The sequence below is a fragment of the Triturus cristatus genome, chromosome 7, assembly GCF_964204655.1.
Source record: "Triturus cristatus chromosome 7, aTriCri1.1, whole genome shotgun sequence".
Classification (NCBI taxonomy): domain Eukaryota; kingdom Metazoa; phylum Chordata; class Amphibia; order Caudata; family Salamandridae; genus Triturus; species Triturus cristatus.
In genome coordinates this window covers 268,486,654-268,505,988 of record NC_140590.1, presented here as the reverse complement: position 1 = coordinate 268,505,988, position 19,335 = coordinate 268,486,654, and the positions used below count along the sequence as shown (strand labels likewise).

General features: G+C 64.4%; 1 protein-coding gene across 1 annotated transcript; it reads right to left on the bottom strand.

The window, feature by feature from the left end:
- Nucleotides 1–11,938: 11,938 nt before the first annotated feature.
- Nucleotides 11,939–13,960, bottom strand: LOC146809381 (uncharacterized; the record flags this gene model as incomplete). Its single annotated transcript, XM_085614862.1, has 2 exons — nucleotides 11,939–12,441; nucleotides 13,846–13,960. Coding segments are annotated over 2 exons (618 nt in total), but the record flags the coding sequence as incomplete, so codon positions are not given.
- Between the last annotated feature and the right edge of the window lie 5,375 nt (nucleotides 13,961–19,335).

The window sequence follows — 19,335 nt, the reverse complement described above, 5'->3', positions numbered from 1 at the left end:
GGTGGTGGTGGTGGTCGTGGTGGTGGACGTGGTGGTGGTGGTGGTGGACGTGGTGGTGGTCGTGGTGGTGGTGGTGGTGGTGGTGGACGTGGTGGTGGTGGTGGTGGTGGTCGACGTGGTGGTGGTGGTGGTGGTGGTGGTGGTGGACGACGACGTGGTGGTGGTGGACGACGTGGTGGTGGTGGTGGTGGTGGACGACGTGGTGGTGGTGGTGGACGACGTGGTGGTGGTGGACGACGTGGTGGTGGTGGTGGACGACGTGGTGGTGGTGGTGGACGACGTGGTGGTGGTGGTGGACGACGTGGTGGTGGTGGTGGACGACGTGGTGGTGGTGGTGGACGACGTGGTGGTGGTGGTGGACGACGTGGTGGTGGTGGACGACATGGTGGACGTGGTGGACGTGGTGGTGGTGGTGGTGGTGGTGGTCGTGGTGGTGGACGTGGTGGTGGTGGTGGTGGACGTGGTGGTGGTCGTGGTGGTGGTGGACGTGGTGGTGGTGGTGGACGTGGTGGTGGTGGTGGTGGACGTGGTGGTGGTGGTGGACGTGGTGGTAGTGGTGGTAGTGGTGGACGTGGTGGTAGTGATAGTGGATGTAGTGGTAGATGTGATGGTGGTAGTGGTAGTGGTGGACGTGGTGGATGTGATGGTGGTGGACGTGGTGGACGACGTGGTGGTGGTGGACGACATGGTGGTGGTGGACGACGTGGTGGTGGTGGTGGTGGACGACGTAATGGTGGTGGTGGTGGACGACGTGGTGGTGGTGGTGGACGATGTGGTGGTGGTGGTGGACGATGTGGTGGTGGTGGTGGACGATGTGGTGGTGGTGGTGGACGATGTGGTGGTGGTGGTGGACGACGTGGTGGTGGTGGTGGTGGACGACGTGGTGGTGGTGGTGGACGACGTGGTGGTGGTGGTGGACGACGTGGTGGTGGTGGTGGACGACGTGGTGGTGGTGGTGGACGACGTGGTGGTGGTGGTGGTGTTGGACGTGGTGGTGGTGTTGGACGTGGTGGTGGTGTTGGACGTGGTGGTGGTGTTGGACGTGGTGGTGGTGTTGGACGTGGTGGTGGTGTTGGACGTGGTGGTGGTGTTGGACGTGGTGGTGGTGTTGGACGTGGTGGTGGACGTGGTGGTGGTGTTGGACGTGGTGGTGGTGTTGGACGTGGTGGTGGTGTTGGACGTGGTGGTGGTGTTGGACGTGGTGGTGGTGTTGGACGTGGTGGTGGTGTTGGACGTGGTGGTGGTGTTGGACGTGGTGGTGGTGTTGGACGTGGTGGTGGTGTTGGACGTGGTGGTGGTGTCGGACGTGGTGGTGGTGTCGGACGTGGTGGTGGTGTCGGACGTGGTGGTGGTGTCGGACGTGGTGGTGGACGTGGTGGTGGTGGTGGACGTGGTGGTGGTGGTGGTGGTGGTGGACGTGATGGTGGTGGTGGACGTGGTGGTGGTGGTGGACGTGGTGGTGGTGGTGTTGGACGTGGTGGTGGTGGTGTTGGACGTGGTGGTGGTGTTGGACATGGTGGAGGTGGACGTGGTGGAGGTGGACGTGGTGGAGGTGGACGTGGTGGTAGTGGTGGACGTGGTGGTAGTGGTGGACGTGGTGGTAGATGTGATGGTGGTAGTGGTAGTGGTGGACGTGGTGGTAGTGATGGTGGTGGACGTAGTGGTGGTGTTGGACGTGGTGGATGTGATGGTGGTGGACGTGGAGGACGTAGTGGTGGTGTTGGACGTGGTGGACGTGGTGGTGGAGGTGGTGGTGGACATGGTGGTGGAGGTGGTGGTGGTGGACATGGTGGTGGACGTGGTGGAGGTGGTGGCGGATGTGGTGGTGGACGTGGTGGTGGTGGAGGTGGTGGTGGTGGAGGTGGTGGAGGTGGAGGTGGTGGAGGTGGTGGTGGACGTGGTGGAGGTGGTGGTGGACGTGGTGGTGGACATGGTGGACATGGTGGATGTGGTGGTGGACATGGTGGATGTGGTTGTGGTGGTGGTGGCGGATGTGGTGGTGGTGGCGGATGTGGTGGTGGTGGCGGATGTGGTGGTGGTGGCGGATGTGGTGGTGGTGGTGGACGTGGTGGTGGTGGTGGTGGACGTGGTGGTGGTGGTGGTGGACGTGGTGGTGGTGGTGGTGGACGTGGTGGTGGTGGTGGACGTGGTGGTGGTGGTGGACGTGGTGGTGGTGGTGGACGTGGTGGTGGTGGACGTGGTGGTGGTGGTGGTGGACGTGGTGGTGGTGGACGTGGTGGTGGTGGTGGTGGTGGTGGTGGACGTGGTGGTGGTGGTGGACGTGGTGGTGGTGGACGTGGTGGTGGACGTGGTGGTGGTGGTGGACGTGGTGGTGGTGGTGGACGTGGTGGTGGTGGTGGACGTGGTGGTGGTGGTGGTGGACGTGGTGGTGGTGGTGGTGGACGTGGTGGTGGTGGTGGTGGACGTGGTGGTGGTGGTGGTGGACGTGGTGGTGGTGGTGGTGGACGTGGTGGTGGACGTGGTGGTGGTGGTGGACGTGGTGGTGGTGGTGGACGTGGACGTGGTGGTGGTGGTGGACGTGGTGGTGGTGGACGTGGTGGTGGTGGACGTGGTAGTGGTGGTGGACGTGGTGGTGGACGTGGTGGTGGACGTCGTGGTGGTGGTGGTGGACGTCGTGGTGGTGGTGGTGGACGTCGTGGTGGTGGTGGTGGACGTGGTGGTGGTGGATGTGGTGGTGGTGGACGTGGTGGAGGTGGACGTGGTGGTGGTGGACGTGGTGGTGGTGGACGTGGTGGAGGTGGACGTGGTGGAGGTGGACGTGGTGGAGGTGGACGTGGTGGAAGTGGACGTGGTGGAGGTGGACGTGGTGGAGGTGGACGTGGTGGAGGTGGACGTGGTGGAGGTGGACGTGGTGGAGGTGGACGTGGTGGAGGTGGACGTGGTGGAGGTGGACGTGGTGGAGGTGGACGTGGTGGAGGTGGACGTGGTGGAGGTGGACGTGGTGGAGGTGGACGTGGTGGAGGTGGACGTGGTGGAGGTGGACGTGGTGGAGGTGGACGTGGTGGAGGTGGACGTGGTGGAGGTGGAGGTGGACGTGGTGGAGGTGGACGTGGTGGAGGTGGACGTGGTGGAGGTGGACGTGGTGGAGGTGGACGTGGTGGAGGTGGACGACGATGTGGACGACGATGTGGACGACGATGTGGACGACGATGTGGACGACGATGTGGACGACGATGTGGACGACGATGTGGACGACGATGTGGACGACGTGGTGGACGACGTGGTGGACGACGTGGTGGACGACGTGGTGGACGACGTGGTGGACGACGTGGTGGTGGAGGTGGACGACGACGACGTGGAGGTGGACGACGAGGTGGTGGAGGTGGACGACGAGGTGGTGGAGGTGGACGACGAGGTGGTGGAGGTGGACGACGAGGTGGTGGAGGTGGACGACGTGGTGGTGGAGGTGGACGACGTGGTGGTGGAGGTGGACGACGTGGTGGTGGAGGTGGACGACGTGGTGGTGGTGGTGGGCGACGTGGTGGTGGTGGTGGTGGGCGACGTGGTGGTGGGCGACGTGGTGGTGGTGGTGGTGGGCGACGACGTGGTGGTGGTGGTGGGCGACGTGGTGGTGGTGGTGGTGGGCGACGTGGTGGTGGTGGTGGTGGTGGGCGACGTGGTGGTGGTGGTGGTGGTGGGCGACGTGGTGGTGGTGGTGGTGGTGGGCGACGTGGTGGTGGTGGTGGTGGTGGGCGACGTGGTGGTGGTGGTGGTGGTGGGCGACGTGGTGGTGGTGGTGGTGGTGGTGGGCGACGTGGTGGTGGTGGTGGTGGTGGGCGACGTGGTGGTGGTGGTGGTGGGCGACGTGGTGGTGGTGGTGGTGGGCGACGTGGTGGTGGTGGTGGGCGACGACATGGTGGTGGTGGTGGTGGACGACGACATGGTGGTGGTGGTGGTGGTGGTGGAGGACATGGTGGTGGAGGATGTGGTGGAGGACATGGTGGTGGTGGTGGAGGACATGGTGGAGGTGGACTTGGTGGTGGAGGTGGACTTGGTGGTGGAGGTGGACTTGGTGGTGGAGGTGGACTTGGTGGTGGAGGTGGACTTGGTGGTGGAGGTGGACTTGGTGGTGGAGGTGGACTTGGTGGTGGAGGTGGACTTGGTGGTGGAGGTGGACTTGGTGGTGGAGGTGGACTTGGTGGTGGAGGTGGTGGTGGACATTGTGGTGGTGGAGGTGGACATTGTGGTGGTGGAGGTGGACATTGTGGTGGTGGAGGTGGACATTGTGGTGGTGGAGGTGGACATTGTGGTGGTGGAGGTGGACATTGTGGTTGTGGAGGTGGACATTGTGGTTGTGGAGGTGGACATTGTGGTTGTGGAGGTGGACATTGTGGTGGTGGACATTGTGGTGGACGATGTGGTGGATTTGGTGATGGTGGATATGGTGGTGGTGGACGTGGTGGATGTGGTGGTGGACATGATGGATGTGGTGGTGGACGTGGTGGTGGTGGACGTGGTGGTGGTGGTGGTGGTGGATGTGGTGGTGGTGGTGGATGTGGTGGTGGTGGTGGATGTGGTGGTGGTGGTGGATGTGGTGGTGGTGGTGGATGTGGTGGTGGTGGACGTGGTGGTGGTGGACGTGGTGATGGATGTGGTGGTGGTGGTGGATGTGGTGGTGGTGGTGGTGGATGTGGTGGTGGTGGATGTGGTGGTGGTGGACATGGTGGTGGTGGTGGTGGTGGACATGGTGGTGGTGGTGGAGGTGGTGGACATGGTGGAGGTGGTGGAGGACGTGGTGGAGGTGGAGGATGAGTAGGAGGACGTGGTGGAGGTGGAGGACGTGGTGGAGGGTGTGGTGGAGGTACAGGATGTGGTGGAGGTACAGGACGTGGTGGAGGTGGTGGAGGTGGAGGACGTGGTGGAGGTGGAGGACGTGGTGGAGGTGGAGGACGTGGTGGAGGTGGAGGACGTGGTGGAGGACGTGGTGGAGGTACAGGACGTGGTGGAGGTACAGGACGTGGTGGAGGTGGAGGACGTGGAGGACGTGGTGGACGTGGTGGAGGTGGAGGACGTGGTGGAGGTGGAGGACGTGGTGGAGGTGGAGGACGTGGTGGAGGTGGAGGACGTGGTGGAGGTGGAGGACGTGGTGGAGGTGGAGGACGTGGTGGAGGTGAAGGACGTGGTGAGGACGTGGTGGAGGAGGAGGTGGACGTGGTGGTGGACATGGTGGACGTGGTCGTTGTGGACGTGGATGTGGTGGAGGTGGATGACGTGGTGGAGGTGGATGACGTGGTGGAGGTGGATGACGTGGTGGAGGTGGATGACGTGGTGGAGGTGGATGACGTGGTGGAGGTGGATGACGTGGTGGAGGTGGATGACGTGGTGGAGGTGGATGACGTGGTGGAGGTGGATGACGTGGTGGAGGTGGATGACGTGGTGGAGGTGGATGACGTGGTGGAGGTGGATGACGTGGTGGAGGTGGATGACGTGGTGGAGGTGGATGACGTGGTGGAGGTGGATGACGGGGAGGTGGATGACGTGGAGGTGGGTGACGTGGAGGTGGGTGACGTGGTGGTGGTGGTGGTAGACGTGGACGTGGTGGTAGACGTGATGGTGGTGGATGTTATGGTGGTGGTGGTGGAGGATGTGGTGGTGGTGGTGGAGGATGTGGTGGACGTGGAGGACATGGTGTTGGTGGTGGTGGACGTGGTGGTTGTGGTGGACATGGTGGATGTGGTGGTGGTGGTGGTTGTGGTGGACATGGTGGATGTGGTGGTGGTGGTGGTTGTGGTGGACATGGTGGATGTGGTGGTGGTGGTGGTGGTGGTGGACATGGACATGGACGTTGTGGTGGTGGTGGACGTTGTGGTGGTGGTGGATGTCGTGGTGGTGGTGGATGTCGTGGTGGTGGTGGATGTCGTGGTGGTGGTGGATGACGTTGTTGTGGTGGTGGTGGACGTGGTGGTGGTGGTGGTGGACGTCGTGGTGGTGGACGTCGTGGTGGTGGACGTCGTGGTGGTGGTGGTGGTGGTGGACGTCGTGGTGGTGGTGGTGGTGGTGGACGTCGTGGTGGTGGTGGTGGTGGTGGACGTCGTGGTGGTGGTGGTGGTGGACGTCGTGGTGGTGGTGGTGGTGGACGTCGTGGTGGTGGTGGTGGACGTCGTGGTGGTGGTGGTGGACGTCGTGGTGGTGGTGGTGGACGTCGTGGTGGTGGACATCGTGGTGGTGGACGTGGTGGTGGTGGTGGACATCGTGGTGGTGGAGGTGGTGGTGGACATGGTGGTGGTGGACATGGTGGTGGAGGTGGTGGTGGACATGGTGGTGGTGGAGGTGGTGGTGGACATGGTGGTGGTGGACATGGTGGTGGCGGATGTGGTGGTGGACGTGGTGGTGGTGGTGGTGGTGGTGGTGGACGTGGTGGTGGTGGTGGAGGTGGTGGAGGTGGTGGACATGGTGGACATGGTGGAGGTGGTGGTGGACATGGTGGAGGTGGTGGTGGACATGGTGGATGTGGTGGTGGATGTGGTGGTGGACGTGGTGGTGGTGGACGTGGTGGTGGTGGTGGACGTGGTGGTGGTGGTGGACGTGGTGGTGGTGGTGGACGTGGTGGTGGACGTGGTGGTGGTGGTGGACGTCGTGGTGGTGGTGGTAGACGTCGTGGTGGTGGTGGTGGTGGACGTCGTGGTGGTGGTGGTGGACGTCGTGGTGGTGGTGGTGGACGTCGTGGTGGTGGTGGCGGACGTCGTGGTGGTGGCGGACGTCGTGGTGGTGGTGGCGGACGTCGTGGTGGTGGTGGTGGACGTCGTGGTGGTGGTGGTGGACGTGGTGGTGGTGGACGTGGTGGTGGTGGTGGTGGACGTCGTGGTGGTGGTGGTGGACGTCGTGGTGGTGGTGGTGGACGTCGTGGTGGTGGTGGACGTCGTGGTGGTGGTGGTGGACGTCGTGGTGGTGGTGGTGGACGTCGTGGTGGTGGTGGTGGACGTCGTGGTGGTGGTGGTAGATGTCGTGGTGGGTTAGGACATGGTGGTGCTGGACGTGGTGGAGGTGGAGGACGTGGTGGTGGTGGTGGAGGACATGGTGGTGGACGTGGTGGTGGTGGTGGTGGTGGAGGACATGGTGGTGGACGTGGTGGTGGTGGACAAGGTGGAGGTGGTGGACTTGATGGTGGATGTGGTGGTGGTGGTGGTGGTGGTGGTGGACGTGGTGGTGGACGTGGTGGTGGACGTGGTGGTGGTGGTGGTGGACGTGGTGGTGGTGGTGGTGGTGGACGTGGTGGTGGTGGTGGACGTGGTGGTGGTGGTGGTGGACGTGGTGGTGGTGGTGGACGTGGTGGTGGTGGTGGACGTGGTGGTGGATGTGGTGGTGGTGGTGGATGTGGTGGTGGATATGGTGGTGGACGTGGTGGTGGTGGTGGATGTGGTGGTGGTGGATGTGGTGGTGGTGGATGTGGTGGTGGTGGTGGATGTGGTGGTGGTGGTGGTGGTGGTGGTGGTGGTGGACGTGGTGGTGGTGGTGGTGGTGGACGTCGTGGTGGTGGTGGACGTTGTGGTGGTGGTGGACGTTGTGGTGGTGGTGGACGTTGTGGTGGTGGTGGAGGATGTGGTGGTGGTGGTGGAGGATGTGGTGGTGGGGATGGAGGATGTGGTGGTGGTGGTGGATGTGGTGGTGGTGGATGTGGTGGTGGTGGTGGATGTGGTGGTGGTGGTGGATGTGGTGGTGGTGGTGGACGTGGTGGTGGTGGTGGTGGAGGACATGGTGGTGGTGGAGGACATGGTGGTGGTGGAGGACATGGTGGTGGTGGTGGTGGACATGGTGGTGGTGGTGGAGGTGGACGTGGTGGTGGTGGTGGTGGTGGTGGACGTGGTGGTGGTGGTGGTGGACGTGGTGGTGGTGGACGTGGTGGTGGTGGACATGGTGGTGGACGTGGTGGTGGTGGTGGACATGGTGGATGTGGTGGAGGACATGGTGGTGGTGGTGGAGGACATGGTGGTGGTGGTGGTGGAGGACATGGTGGTGGTGGTGGTGGAGGACATGGTGGTGGTGGTGGTGGAGGACATGGTGGTGGTGGTGGTGGAGGACATGGTGGTGGTGGTGGTGGAGGACATGGTGGTGGTGGTGGAGGACATGGTGGTGGTGGACATGGTGGTGGACGTGGTGGTGGTGGACGTGGTGGTGGAGGACGTGGTGGTGGTGGAGGACGTGGTGGTGGTGGAGGACGTGGTGGTGGTGGAGGACATGGTGGTGGTGGAGGACATGGTGGTGGTGGAGGACATGGTGGTGGTGGAGGACGTGGTGGTGGTGGACCTGGTAGTGGAGGTGGACCTGGTGGAGGTGGACCTGGACCTGGTGGTGGTGGTGGTGGTGGTGGAGGTCGTGGTGGTGGTGGTGGTGGAGGTCGTGGTGGTGGTGGAGGTCGTGGTGGTGGTGGAGGTCGTGGTGGTGGTGGAGGTCGTGGTGGTGGTGGTGGTGGAGGTCGTGGTGGTGGTGGAGGTCGTGGTGGTGGTGGTGGTGGAGGTCGTGGTGGTGGTGGTGGTGGTGGAGGTGGTGGTGGTGGTGGTGGAGGTCGTGGTGGTGGTGGTGGTGGAGGTCGTGGTGGTGGTGGAGGTCGTGGTGGTGGTGGAGGTCGTGGTGGAGGTGGAGGTCGTGGTGGAGGTGGTGGACGTGGTGGTGGTGGTGGACGTGGTGGTGGTGGTGGACGTGGTGGTGGTGGTGGACGTGGTGGTGGTGGTGGACGTGGTGGTGGTGGTGGACGTGGTGGTGGTGGTGGACGTGGTGGTGGTGGTGGACGTGGTGGTGGTGGACGTGGTGGTGGACGTGGTGGTGGTGGTGGTGGTGGTGGACGTGGTGGTGGACGTGGTGGTGGACGTGGTGGTGGACGTGGTGGTGGACGTGGTGGTGGTGGTGGTGGTGGTGGTGGTGGTGGTGGACGTGGTGGTGGTGGACGTGGTGGTAGTGGTGGACGTGGTGGTAGTGGTGGACGTGGTGGTAGTGGTAGTGGATGTAGTGGTAGATGTGATGGTGGTAGTGGTAGTGGTGGACGTGGTGGATGTGATGGTGGTGGTGGTGGACGACGTGGTGGTGGTGGTGGACGACGTGGTGGTGGTGGTGGACGACGTGGTGGTGGTGGACGTGGTGGTGGTGGACGTGGTGGTTGAGGTGGAGGTGGACCTGGGTGGTGGAGGTGGACCTGGTGGTGGTGGAGGTGGAGGTGGACCTGGGTGGTGGAGGTGGACCTGGTGGTGGTGGAGGTGGACTTGGTGGTGGTGGAGGTGGACCTGGTGGTGGTGGACCTGGTGGTGGAGGTCGTGGTGGTGGTGGTGGACGTGGTGGTGGTGGACGTGGTGGTGGTGGACGTGGTGGTGGTGGTGGTGGTGGTGGTGGTGGACGTGGTGGTGGTGGTGGTGGACGTGGTGGTGGTGGTGGTGGACGTGGTGGTGGTGGTGGTGGACGTGGTGGTGGTGGTGGATGTGGTGGTGGTGGACGTGGTGGTGGTGGTGGATGTGGTCGTGGTGGAGGTCGTGGTGGAGGTGGTGGTCGTGGTGGATGTGGTGGTGGTGGTGGTGATGGACGTGGTGGTGGTGGTGGACGTGGTGGTGGTGGTGGACGTGGTGGTGGTGGTGGACGTGGTGGTGGAGGTGGAGGTGGACCTGGTGGTGGACCTGGTGGTGGAGGTGGACCTGGACCTGGTGGTGGTGGTGGAGGTCGTGGTGGTGGTGGAGGTCGTGGTGGTGGTGGTGGAGGTCGTGGGGGTGGTGGAGGTGGACCTGGACCTGGTGGTGGTGGTGGTGGTGGAGGTCGTGGTGGTGGTGGTGGTGGAGGTCGTGGTGGTGGTGGAGGTCGTGGTGGTGGTGGTGGTGGAGGTCGTGGTGGTGGTGGTGGTGGTGGAGGTCGTGGTGGTGGTGGTGGTGGAGGTCGTGGTGGTGGTGGTGGTGGAGGTCGTGGTGGTGGTGGTGGTGGAGGTCGTGGTGGTGGTGGTGGTGGAGGTCGTGGTGGTGGTGGAGGTCGTGGTGGTGGTCGTGGTGGTGGTGGAGGTCGTGGTGGTGGTGGAGGTCGTGGTGGTGGTGGAGGTCGTGGTGGTGGTGGAGGTCGTGGTGGAGGTCGTGGTGGTGGTGGTGGAGGTGGAGGTCGTGGTGGTGGTGGAGGTGGAGGTCGTGGTGGAGGTGGTGGACGTGGTGGTGGTGGTGGACGTGGTGGTGGTGGTGGACGTGGTGGTGGACATGGTGGTGGTGGTGGACGTGGTGGTGGTGGTGGACGTGGTGGTGGTGGTGGACGTGGTGGTGGTGGTGGTGGATGTGGTGGTGGTGGTGGTGGTGGTGGACGTGGTGGTGGACGTGGTGGTGGACGTGGTGGTGGACGTGGTGGTGGACGTGGTGGTGGACGTGGTGGTGGACGTGGTGGTGGACGTGGTGGTGGACGTGGTGGTGGTGGTGGTGGACGTGGTGGTGGTGGTGGTGGTAGACGTGGTGGTAGTGGTGGACGTGGTGGTAGTGGTAGTGGATGTAGTGGTAGATGTGATGGTGGTAGTGGTAGTGGTGGACGTGGTGGACATAGTGGTGGTGGTGGAGGACGTGGTGGTGGTGGTAGACGTGGTGGTGGTAGACGTGGTGGTGGTGGACGTGGTGGTGGTGGTGGACGTGGTGGTGGTGGACGTGGTGCTGTTTGATATGGTGGTGGTGGTGGTGGACATGGTGGTGGTGGTGGACATGGTGGTGGTGGTGGACATGGTGGTGGTGGTGGACGTGGTGGACATGGTGGTGGTGGAGGTGGACGTGGACGTGGTGGAGGTGGACGTGGTGGAGGTGGACGTGGTGGAGGTGGAGGTGGACGTGGTGGAGGTGGACGTGGTGGAGGTGGACGTGGACGTGGTGGAGGTGGACGTGGTGGAGGTGGACGTGGTGGAGGTGGACGTGGTGGAGGTGGAGGTGGACGTGGTGGAGGTGGAGGTGGACGTGGTGGAGGTGGAGGTGGACGTGGTGGAGGTGGACGTGGTGGAGGTGGACGTGGTGGAGGTGGACGTGGTGGAGGTGGACGTGGTGGAGGTGGACGTGGTGGAGGTGGACGTGGTGGAGGTGGACGTGGTGGAGGTGGACGTGGTGGTAGTGGTGGACGTGGTGGTAGTGGTAGTGGATGTAGTGGTAGTGGATGTAGTGGTAGATGTGATGGTGGTAGTGGTAGTGGTGGACGTGGTGGTAGTGGTGGACGTGGTGGTAGTGGTAGTGGATGTAGTGGTAGATGTGATGGTGATGGTGGTAGTGGTAGTGGTGGACGTGGTGGATGTGATGGTGGTGGACGTGGAGGACGTAGTGGTGGTGGTGGAGGACGTGGTGGTGGACGTGGTGGTGGACGTGGTGGTGGACGTGGTGGTGGACGTGGTGGTGGTGGTGGACGTGGTGGTGGTGGTGGACGTGGTGGTGGACGTGGTGGTGGTGGTGGACGTGGTGGTGGTGGTGGTGGACGTGGTGGTGGTGGTGGTGGACGTGGTGGTGGTGGTGGTGGTGGTGGTGGTGGTGGTGGTGGTGGTGGTGGACGTGGTGGTGGACGTGGTGGTGGACGTGGTGGTGGACGTGGTGGTGGACGTGGTGGTGGACGTGGTGGTGGACGTGGTGGTGGTGGTGGTGGTGGACGTGGTGGTGGTGGTGGTGGTGGACGTGGTGGTGGTGGTGGTGGTGGACGTGGTGGTAGTGGTGGACGTGGTGGTGGTGGTGGACGTGGTGGTGGTGGTGGACGTGGTGGTGGTGGACGTGGTGGTGGTGGACATGGTGGTGGTGGTGGTGGTGGACGTGGTGGAGGTGGACCTGGACCTGGACCTGGTGGTGGTGGTGGAGGTCGTGGTGGTGGTGGTGGTGGTGGTGGTGGAGGTCGTGGGGGTGGTGGAGGTGGACCTGGACCTGGTGGTGGTGGTGGTGGTGGAGGTCGTGGTGGTGGTGGAGGTCGTGGTGGTGGTGGAGGTCGTGGTGGTGGTGGAGGTCGTGGTGGTGGTGGTGGTGGAGGTCGTGGTGGTGGTGGTGGTGGAGGTCGTGGTGGAGGTGGTGGTGGAGGTCGTGGTGGTGGTGGTGGTGGAGGTCGTGGTGGTGGTGGAGGTCGTGGTGGTGGTGGAGGTGGAGGTCGTGGTGGTGGTGGAGGTCGTGGTGGTGGTGGAGGTGGAGGTCGTGGTGGTGGTGGAGGTCGTGGTGGTGGTGGAGGTCGTGGTGGTGGTGGAGGTCGTGGTGGTGGTGGAGGTCGTGGTGGTGGTGGAGGTCGTGGTGGAGGTCGTGGTGGTGGTGGTGGTGGTGGAGGTGGAGGTCGTGGTGGTGGTGGAGGTGGAGGTGGTGGTGGTGGACGTGGTGGTGGTGGTGGACGTGGTGGTGGTGGTGGACGTGGTGGTGGTGGTGGACGTGGTGGTGGTGGTGGACGTGGTGGTGGTGGTGGACGTGGTGGTGGTGGTGGACGTGGTGGTGGTGGTGGACGTGGTGGTGGTGGTGGACGTGGTGGTGGTGGTGGACGTGGTGGTGGATGTGGTGGTGGACGTGGTGGTGGTGGACGTGGTGGTGGACGTGGTGGTGGACGTGGTGGTGGACGTGGTGGTGGACGTGGTGGTGGACGTGGTGGTGGACGTGGTGGTGGACGTGGTGGTGGACGTGGTGGTGGACGTGGTGGTGGACGTGGTGGTGGACGTGGTGGTGGTGGTGGACGTGGTGGTGGTGGTGGTGGTGGTGGACGTGGTGGACGTGGTGGTAGTGGTGGACGTGGTGGACGTGGTGGACGTGGTGGTAGTGGTGGACGTGGTGGTAGTGGTGGACGTGGTGGTAGTGGTGGACGTGGTGGTAGTGGTAGTGGATGTAGTGGTAGATGTGATGGTGGTAGTGGTAGTGGTGGACGTGGTGGACATAGTGGTGGTGGTGGAGGACGTGGTGGTGGTGGTGGACGTGGTGGTGGTGGACGTGGTGGTGGTGGACGTGGTGCTGTTTGATATGGTGGTGGTGGTGGTGGACATGGTGGTGGTGGTGGACATGGTGGTGGTGGTGGACATGGTGGTGGTGGTGGACGTGGTGGTGGTGGTGGAGGTGGTGGTGGTGGTGGAGGTGGTGGTGGTGGTGGAGGTGGACGTGGTGGAGGTGGACGTGGTGGAGGTGGACGTGGTGGAGGTGGACGTGGTGGAGGTGGACGTGGTGGAGGTGGACGTGGTGGAGGTGGACGTGGTGGAGGTGGACGTGGTGGAGGTGGACGTGGTGGAGGTGGACGTGGTGGAGGTGGACGTGGTGGAGGTGGACGTGGTGGAGGTGGACGTGGTGGAGGTGGACGTGGTGGTAGTGGTGGACGTGGTGGTAGTGGTGGACGTGGTGGTAGTGGTGGACGTGGTGGTAGTGGTGGACGTGGTGGTAGTGGTGGACGTGGTGGTAGTGGTAGTGGATGTAGTGGTAGATGTGATGGTGGTAGTGGTAGTGGTGGACGTGGTGGATGTGATGGTGGTGGACGTGGAGGACGTAGTGGTGGTGGTGGAGGACGTGGTGGTGGACGTGGTGGTGGACGTGGTGGTGGTGGTGGACGTGGTGGTGGTGGACGTGGTGGTGGACGTGGTGGTGGTGGTGGACGTGGTGGTGGACGTGGTGGTGGTGGTGGACGTGGTGGTGGTGGTGGTGGACGTGGTGGTGGTGGTGGTGGACGTGGTGGTGGTGGACGTGGTGGTGGTGGACGTGGTGGTGGTGGACGTGGTGGTGGTGGAGGTGGACGTGGTGGTGGAGGTGGACGTGGTGGTGGAGGTGGACGTGGTGGTGGAGGTGGACGTGGTGGTGGAGGTGGACGTGGTGGTGGAGGTGGACGTGGTGGTGGAGGTGGACGTGGTGGTGGAGGTGGACGTGGTGGTGGAGGTGGACGTGGTGGTGGTGGTGGACGTGGTGGTGGTGGTGGACGTGGTGGTGGAGGTGGACGTGGTGGTGGTGGTGGACGTGGTGGTGGTGGTGGTGGATGACGTGGTGGTGGTGGTGGACGTGGTGGTGGTGGTGGTGGACGTGGTGGTGGTGGTGGTGGTGGTGGTGGTGGAGGTGGACGTTGTGGAGGTGGACGTTGTGGAGGTGGACGTTGTGGAGGTGGACGTTGTGGAGGTGGACGTTGTGGAGGTGGACGTTGTGGAGGTGGACGTTGTGGAGGTGGACGTTGTGGAGGTGGACGTTGTGGAGGTGGACGTGGTGGAGGTGGACGTGGTGGATGTGGTGGATGTGGTGGATGTGGTGGATGTGGTGGACGTGGTGGACGTGGTGGACGTGGTGGAGGTGGTGGACGTGGTGGTGGAGGTGGTGGAGGTGGTGGTGGAGGTGGTGGAGGTGGTGGAGGTGGTGGAGGTGGTGGAGGTGGTGGACGTGGTGGAGGTGGTGGACGTGGTGGAGGTGGTGGACGTGGTGGAGGTGGTGGACGTGGTGGAGGTGGTGGAGGTGGTGGACGTGGAGGTGGAGGTGGACGTGGTGGGAGACGTGGTGGTGGTGGTGGTGGGAGACGTGGTGGTGGACGTGGTGGACGTGGTGGTGGTGGACGTGGTGGAGGTGGACGTGGTGGAGGTGGACGTGGTGGAGGTGGACGTGGTGGACGTGGTGGAGGTGGACGTGGTGGAGGTGGACGTGGTGGTGGTGGATGTGGTGGTGGACGTGGTGGTGGACGTGGTGGTGGACGTGGTGGTGGACGTGGTGGTGGACGTGGTGGTGGACGTGGTGGTGGACGTGGTGGTGGACGTGGTGGTGGACGTGGTGGTGGTGGTGGACGTGGTGGTGGTGGTGGTGGTGGTGGTGGTGGTGGTGGACGTGGTGGTGGTGGTGGACGTGGTGGTGGACGTGGTGGTGGTGGTGGTGGTGGACGTGGTGGTGGTGGTGGACGTGGTGGTGGTGGTGGACGTGGTGGTGGACGTGGTGGTGGTGGTGGATGTGGTGGTGGTGGTGGACGTGGTGGTGGTGGTGGACGTGGTGGTGGTGGTGGTGGTGGTGGACGTGGTGGTGGTGGTGGACGTGGTGGTGGTGGTGGACGTGGTGGTGGTGGTGGACGTGGTGGTGGTGGTGGACGTGGTGGTGGTGGTGGACGTGGTGGTGGTGGTGGACGTGGTGGTGGTGGACGTGGTGGTGGTGGACGTGGTGGACGTGGTGGTGGTGGACGTGGTGGTGGTGGTGGTGGACATGGTGGTGGTGGACGTGGTGGTGGTGGTGGTGGACATGGTGGTGGTGGTGGTGGACGTGGTGGTGGTGGTGGTGGACGTGGTGGTGGTGGTGGTGGACGTGGTGGTGGTGGTGGAGGTGGACGTGGTGGTGGTGGTGGAGGTGGACGTGGTGGTGGAGGTGGACGTGGTGGTGGAGGTGGACGTGGTGGTGGAGGTGGACGTGGTGGTGGAGGTGGACGTGGTGGTGGAGGTGGACGTGGTGGTGGTGGTGGACGTGGTGGTGGAGGTGGATGTGGTGGTGGTGGACGTTGTGGAGGTGGACGTTGTGGAGGTGGACGTTGTGGAGGTGGACGTTGTGGAGGTGGACGTTGTGGAGGTGGACGTTGTGGAGGTGGACGTTGTGGAGGTGGACGTTGTGGAGGTGGACGTTGTGGAGGTGGACGTTGTGGAGGTGGACGTTGTGGAGGTGGACGTTGTGGAGGTGGACGTTGTGGAGGTGGACGTGGTGGTGGAGGTGGACGTGGTGGTGGAGGTGGACGTGGTGGAGGTGGACGTGGTGGTGGAGGTGGACGTGGTGGTGGTGGTGGACGTGGTGGTGGTGGTGGACGTGGTGGTGGTGGTGGACGTGGTGGTGGTGGTGGACGTGGTGGTGGTGGTGGACGTGGTGGTGGTGGACGTGGTGGTGGTGGACGTGGTGGTGGTGGACGTGGTGGTGGTGGTGGACGTGGTGGTGGTGGTGGACGTGGTGGTGGTGGACGTGGTGGTGGTGGTGGACGTGGTGGTGGTGGTGGACGTGGTGGTGGTGGACGTGGTGGTGGTGGACGTGGTGGTGGTGGACGTGGTGGTGGTGGACGTGGTGGAGGTGGACGTGGTGGAGGTGGACGTGGTGGAGGTGGACGTGGTGGAGGTGGACGTGGTGGAGGTGGACGTGGTGGAGGTGGACGTGGTGGAGGTGGACGTGGTGGAGGTGGACGTTGTGGAGGTGGACGTTGTGGAGGTGGACGTTGTGGAGGTGGACGTTGTGGAGGTGGACGTTGTGGAGGTGGACGTTGTGGAGGTGGACGTTGTGGAGGTGGACGTTGTGGAGGTGGACGTTGTGGAGGTGGACGTTGTGGAGGTGGACGACGTGGTGGTGGTGGTGGACGTGGTGGTGGTGGTGGACGTGGTGGTGGTGGTGGACGTGGTGGTGGTGGACGTGGTGGTGGTGGTGGTGGACGTGGTGGTGGTGGTGGAGGTGGAGGTGGACGTGGTGGTGGAGGTGGAGGTGGACGTGGTGGAGGTGGACGTTGTGGAGGTGGACGTTGTGGAGGTGGACGTGGTGGAGGTGGACGTGGTGGAGGTGGACGTGGTGGAGGTGGACGTGGTGGAGGTGGACGTGGTGGAGGTGGTGGAGGTGGTGGACGTGGTGGACGTGGTGGAGGTGGTGGAGGTGGTGGACGTGGTGGAGGTGGTGGAGGTGGTGGAGGTGGTGGAGGTGGTGGAGGTGGTGGAGGTGGTGGAGGTGGTGGACGTGGTGGACGTGGTGGACGTGGTGGACGTGGTGGACGTGGTGGAGGTGGTGGAGGTGGTGGAGGTGGTGGACGTGGTGGAGGTGGTGGAGGTGGATGTGGAGGTGGACGTTGTGGACGTGGTGGACGTGGAGGACGTGGTGGACGTGGAGGACGTGGTGGACGTGGAGGACGTGGTGGACGTGGTGGAGGTGGTGGACGTGGTGGAGGTGGACGTGGTGGAGGTGGACGTGGTGGAGGTGGACGTGGTGGAGGTGGACGTGGTGGACGTAAAAGTGGTGGACGTGGTGGTGGTGGTGTTGGACGTGGTGGTGGTGGTGTTGGACGTGGTGGTGGTGGTGTTGGACGTGGTGGTGGTGGTGTTGGACGTGGTGGTGGTGGTGTTGGACGTGGTGGTGGTGGTGTTGGACGTGGTGGACGTGGTGGACGTGGTGGACGTGGTGGACGTGGTGGACGTGGTGGACGTGGTGGACGTGGTGGACGTGGTGGACGTGGAGGTGGTGGAGGTGGACGTGGTGGAGGTGGACGTGGTGGAGGTGGAGGTGGTGGAGGTGGTGGAGGTGGTGGAGGTGGTGGAGGTGGAGGTGGTGGAGGTGGTGGAGGTGGAGGTGGTGGAGGTGATGGAGGTGGTGGAGGTGGTGGAGGTGGTGGACGTGGTGGTGGTGGTGGACGTGGTGGTGGTGGTGGACGTGGTGGTGGAGGTGGACGTGGTGGTGGAGGTGGACGTGGTGGAGGTGGTGGACGTGGTGGTGGAGGTGGTGGACGTGGTGGTGGAGGTGGTGGACGTGGTGGTGGAGGTGGTGGACGTGGTGGTGGAGGTGGTGGAGGTGGTGGACGTGGTGGACGTGGTGGACGTGGACGTGGTGGTGGTGGTGGTGGGAGACGTGGTGGTGGTGGAGACGTGGTGTTGGACGTGGTGGTGGTGGTGGTGGTGGTGGTGGTGGTCGACGTGGTGGTGGTGGTGTTGGTGGTGGTGGTCGACGTGGTGGTGGTGGTGTTGGTGGTGGTGGTCGACGTGGTGGTGGTGGTGGTGGTCGACGTGGTGGTGGTGGTGTTGGTGGTGGTGGTCGACGTGGTGGTGGTGGTGGTGGACGACGTGGTGGTGGTGGTGGTGGTGGACGACGTGGTGGTGGTGGTGGTGGTGGACGACGTGTTGGTGGTGGACGACGTGGTGGTGGAGGACGACGTGGTGGTGGTGGACGTGGTGGACATGGTGGACGTGGTGGATGTGGTGGTAGTGGTGGACGTGGTGGTAGATGTGATGGTGGTAGTGGTAGTGGTGGACGTGGTGGATATGATGGTGGTGGACGTGGTGGATGACGTGGTGGTGGTGGATGACGTGGTGGTGGTGGACGATGGGGTGGTGGTGGACGACGTGGTGGTGGTGGTGGACGACGTGGTGGTGGTGGTGGTGGTGGTGGTGGTGGTGGACTACGTGGTGGTGGTGGTGGACAACGTGGTGGTGGTGGTGGACGACGTGGTGGTGGTGGACGTGGTGGTGGTGGACGTGGTGGTTGAGGTGGAGGTGGACCTGGGTGGTGGAGGTGGACCTGGTGGTGGTGGAGGTGGAGGTGGACCTGGGTGGTGGAGGTGGACCTGGGTGGTGGAGGTGGACCTGGTGGTGGTGGAGGTGGACCTGGTGGTGGTGGAGGTGGACCTGGTGGTGGTGGAGGTGGACCTGGTGGTGGTGGACCTGGTGGTGGTGGTGGTGGAGGTCGTGGTTCACGTGGTGGTGGTGGTGGTGGACGTGGTGGTGGTGGACGTGGTGGTGGTGGTGGTGGACGTGGTGGTGGTGGACGTGGTGGTGGTGGACGTGGTGGTGGTGGTGGTGGACATGGTGGTGGTGGTGGATGTGGTCGTGGTGGAGGTCGTGGTGGTGGTGGTGGAGGTCGTGGTGGAGGTGGTGGAGGTCGTGGTGGATGTGGTGGTGGTGGTGGTGATGGACGTGGTGGTGGTGGTGGACGTGGTGGTGGTGGTGGACGTGGTGGTGGAGGTGGACCTGGTAGTGGAGGTGGACCTGGTGGAGGTGGACCTGGACCTGGTGGTGGTGGTGGTGGTGGAGGTCGTGGTGGTGGTGGAGGTCGTGGTGGTGGTGGTGGTGGTGGTGGAGGTCGTGGTGGTGGTGGAGGTCGTGGTGGTGGTGGTGGTGGAGGTCGTGGTGGTGGTGGTGGTGGTGGAGGTGGTGGTGGTGGAGGTGGTGGTGGAGGTGGTGGTGGTGGTGGTGGAGGTCGTGGTGGTGGTGGTGGTGGAGGTCGTGGTGGTGGTGGAGGTCGTGGTGGTGGTGGAGGTGGTGGAGGTCGTGGTGGAGGTGGTGGACGTGGTGGTGGTGGTGGACGTGGTGGTGGTGGTGGACGTGGTGGTGGTGGTGGACGTGGTGGTGGTGGTGGACGTGGTGGTGGTGGTGGACGTGGTGGTGGTGGTGGACGTGGTGGTGGTGGTGGACGTGGTGGTGGTGGTGGACGTGGTGGTGGTGGTGGACGTGGTGGTGGTGGTGGACGTGGTGGTGGTGGTGGACGTGGTGGTGGTGGTGGACGTGGTGGTGGTGGTGGACGTGGTGGTGGTGGTGGACGTGGTGGTGGTGGTGGTGGTGGTGGTGGTGGTGGTGGACGTGGTGGTGGACGTGGTGGTGGACGTGGTGGTGGACGTGGTGGTGGACGTGGTGGTGGTGGTGGTGGTGGTGGTGGTGGACGTGGTGGTGGTGGACGTGGTGGTGGTGGACGTGGTGGTGGTGGACGTGGTGGTAGTGGT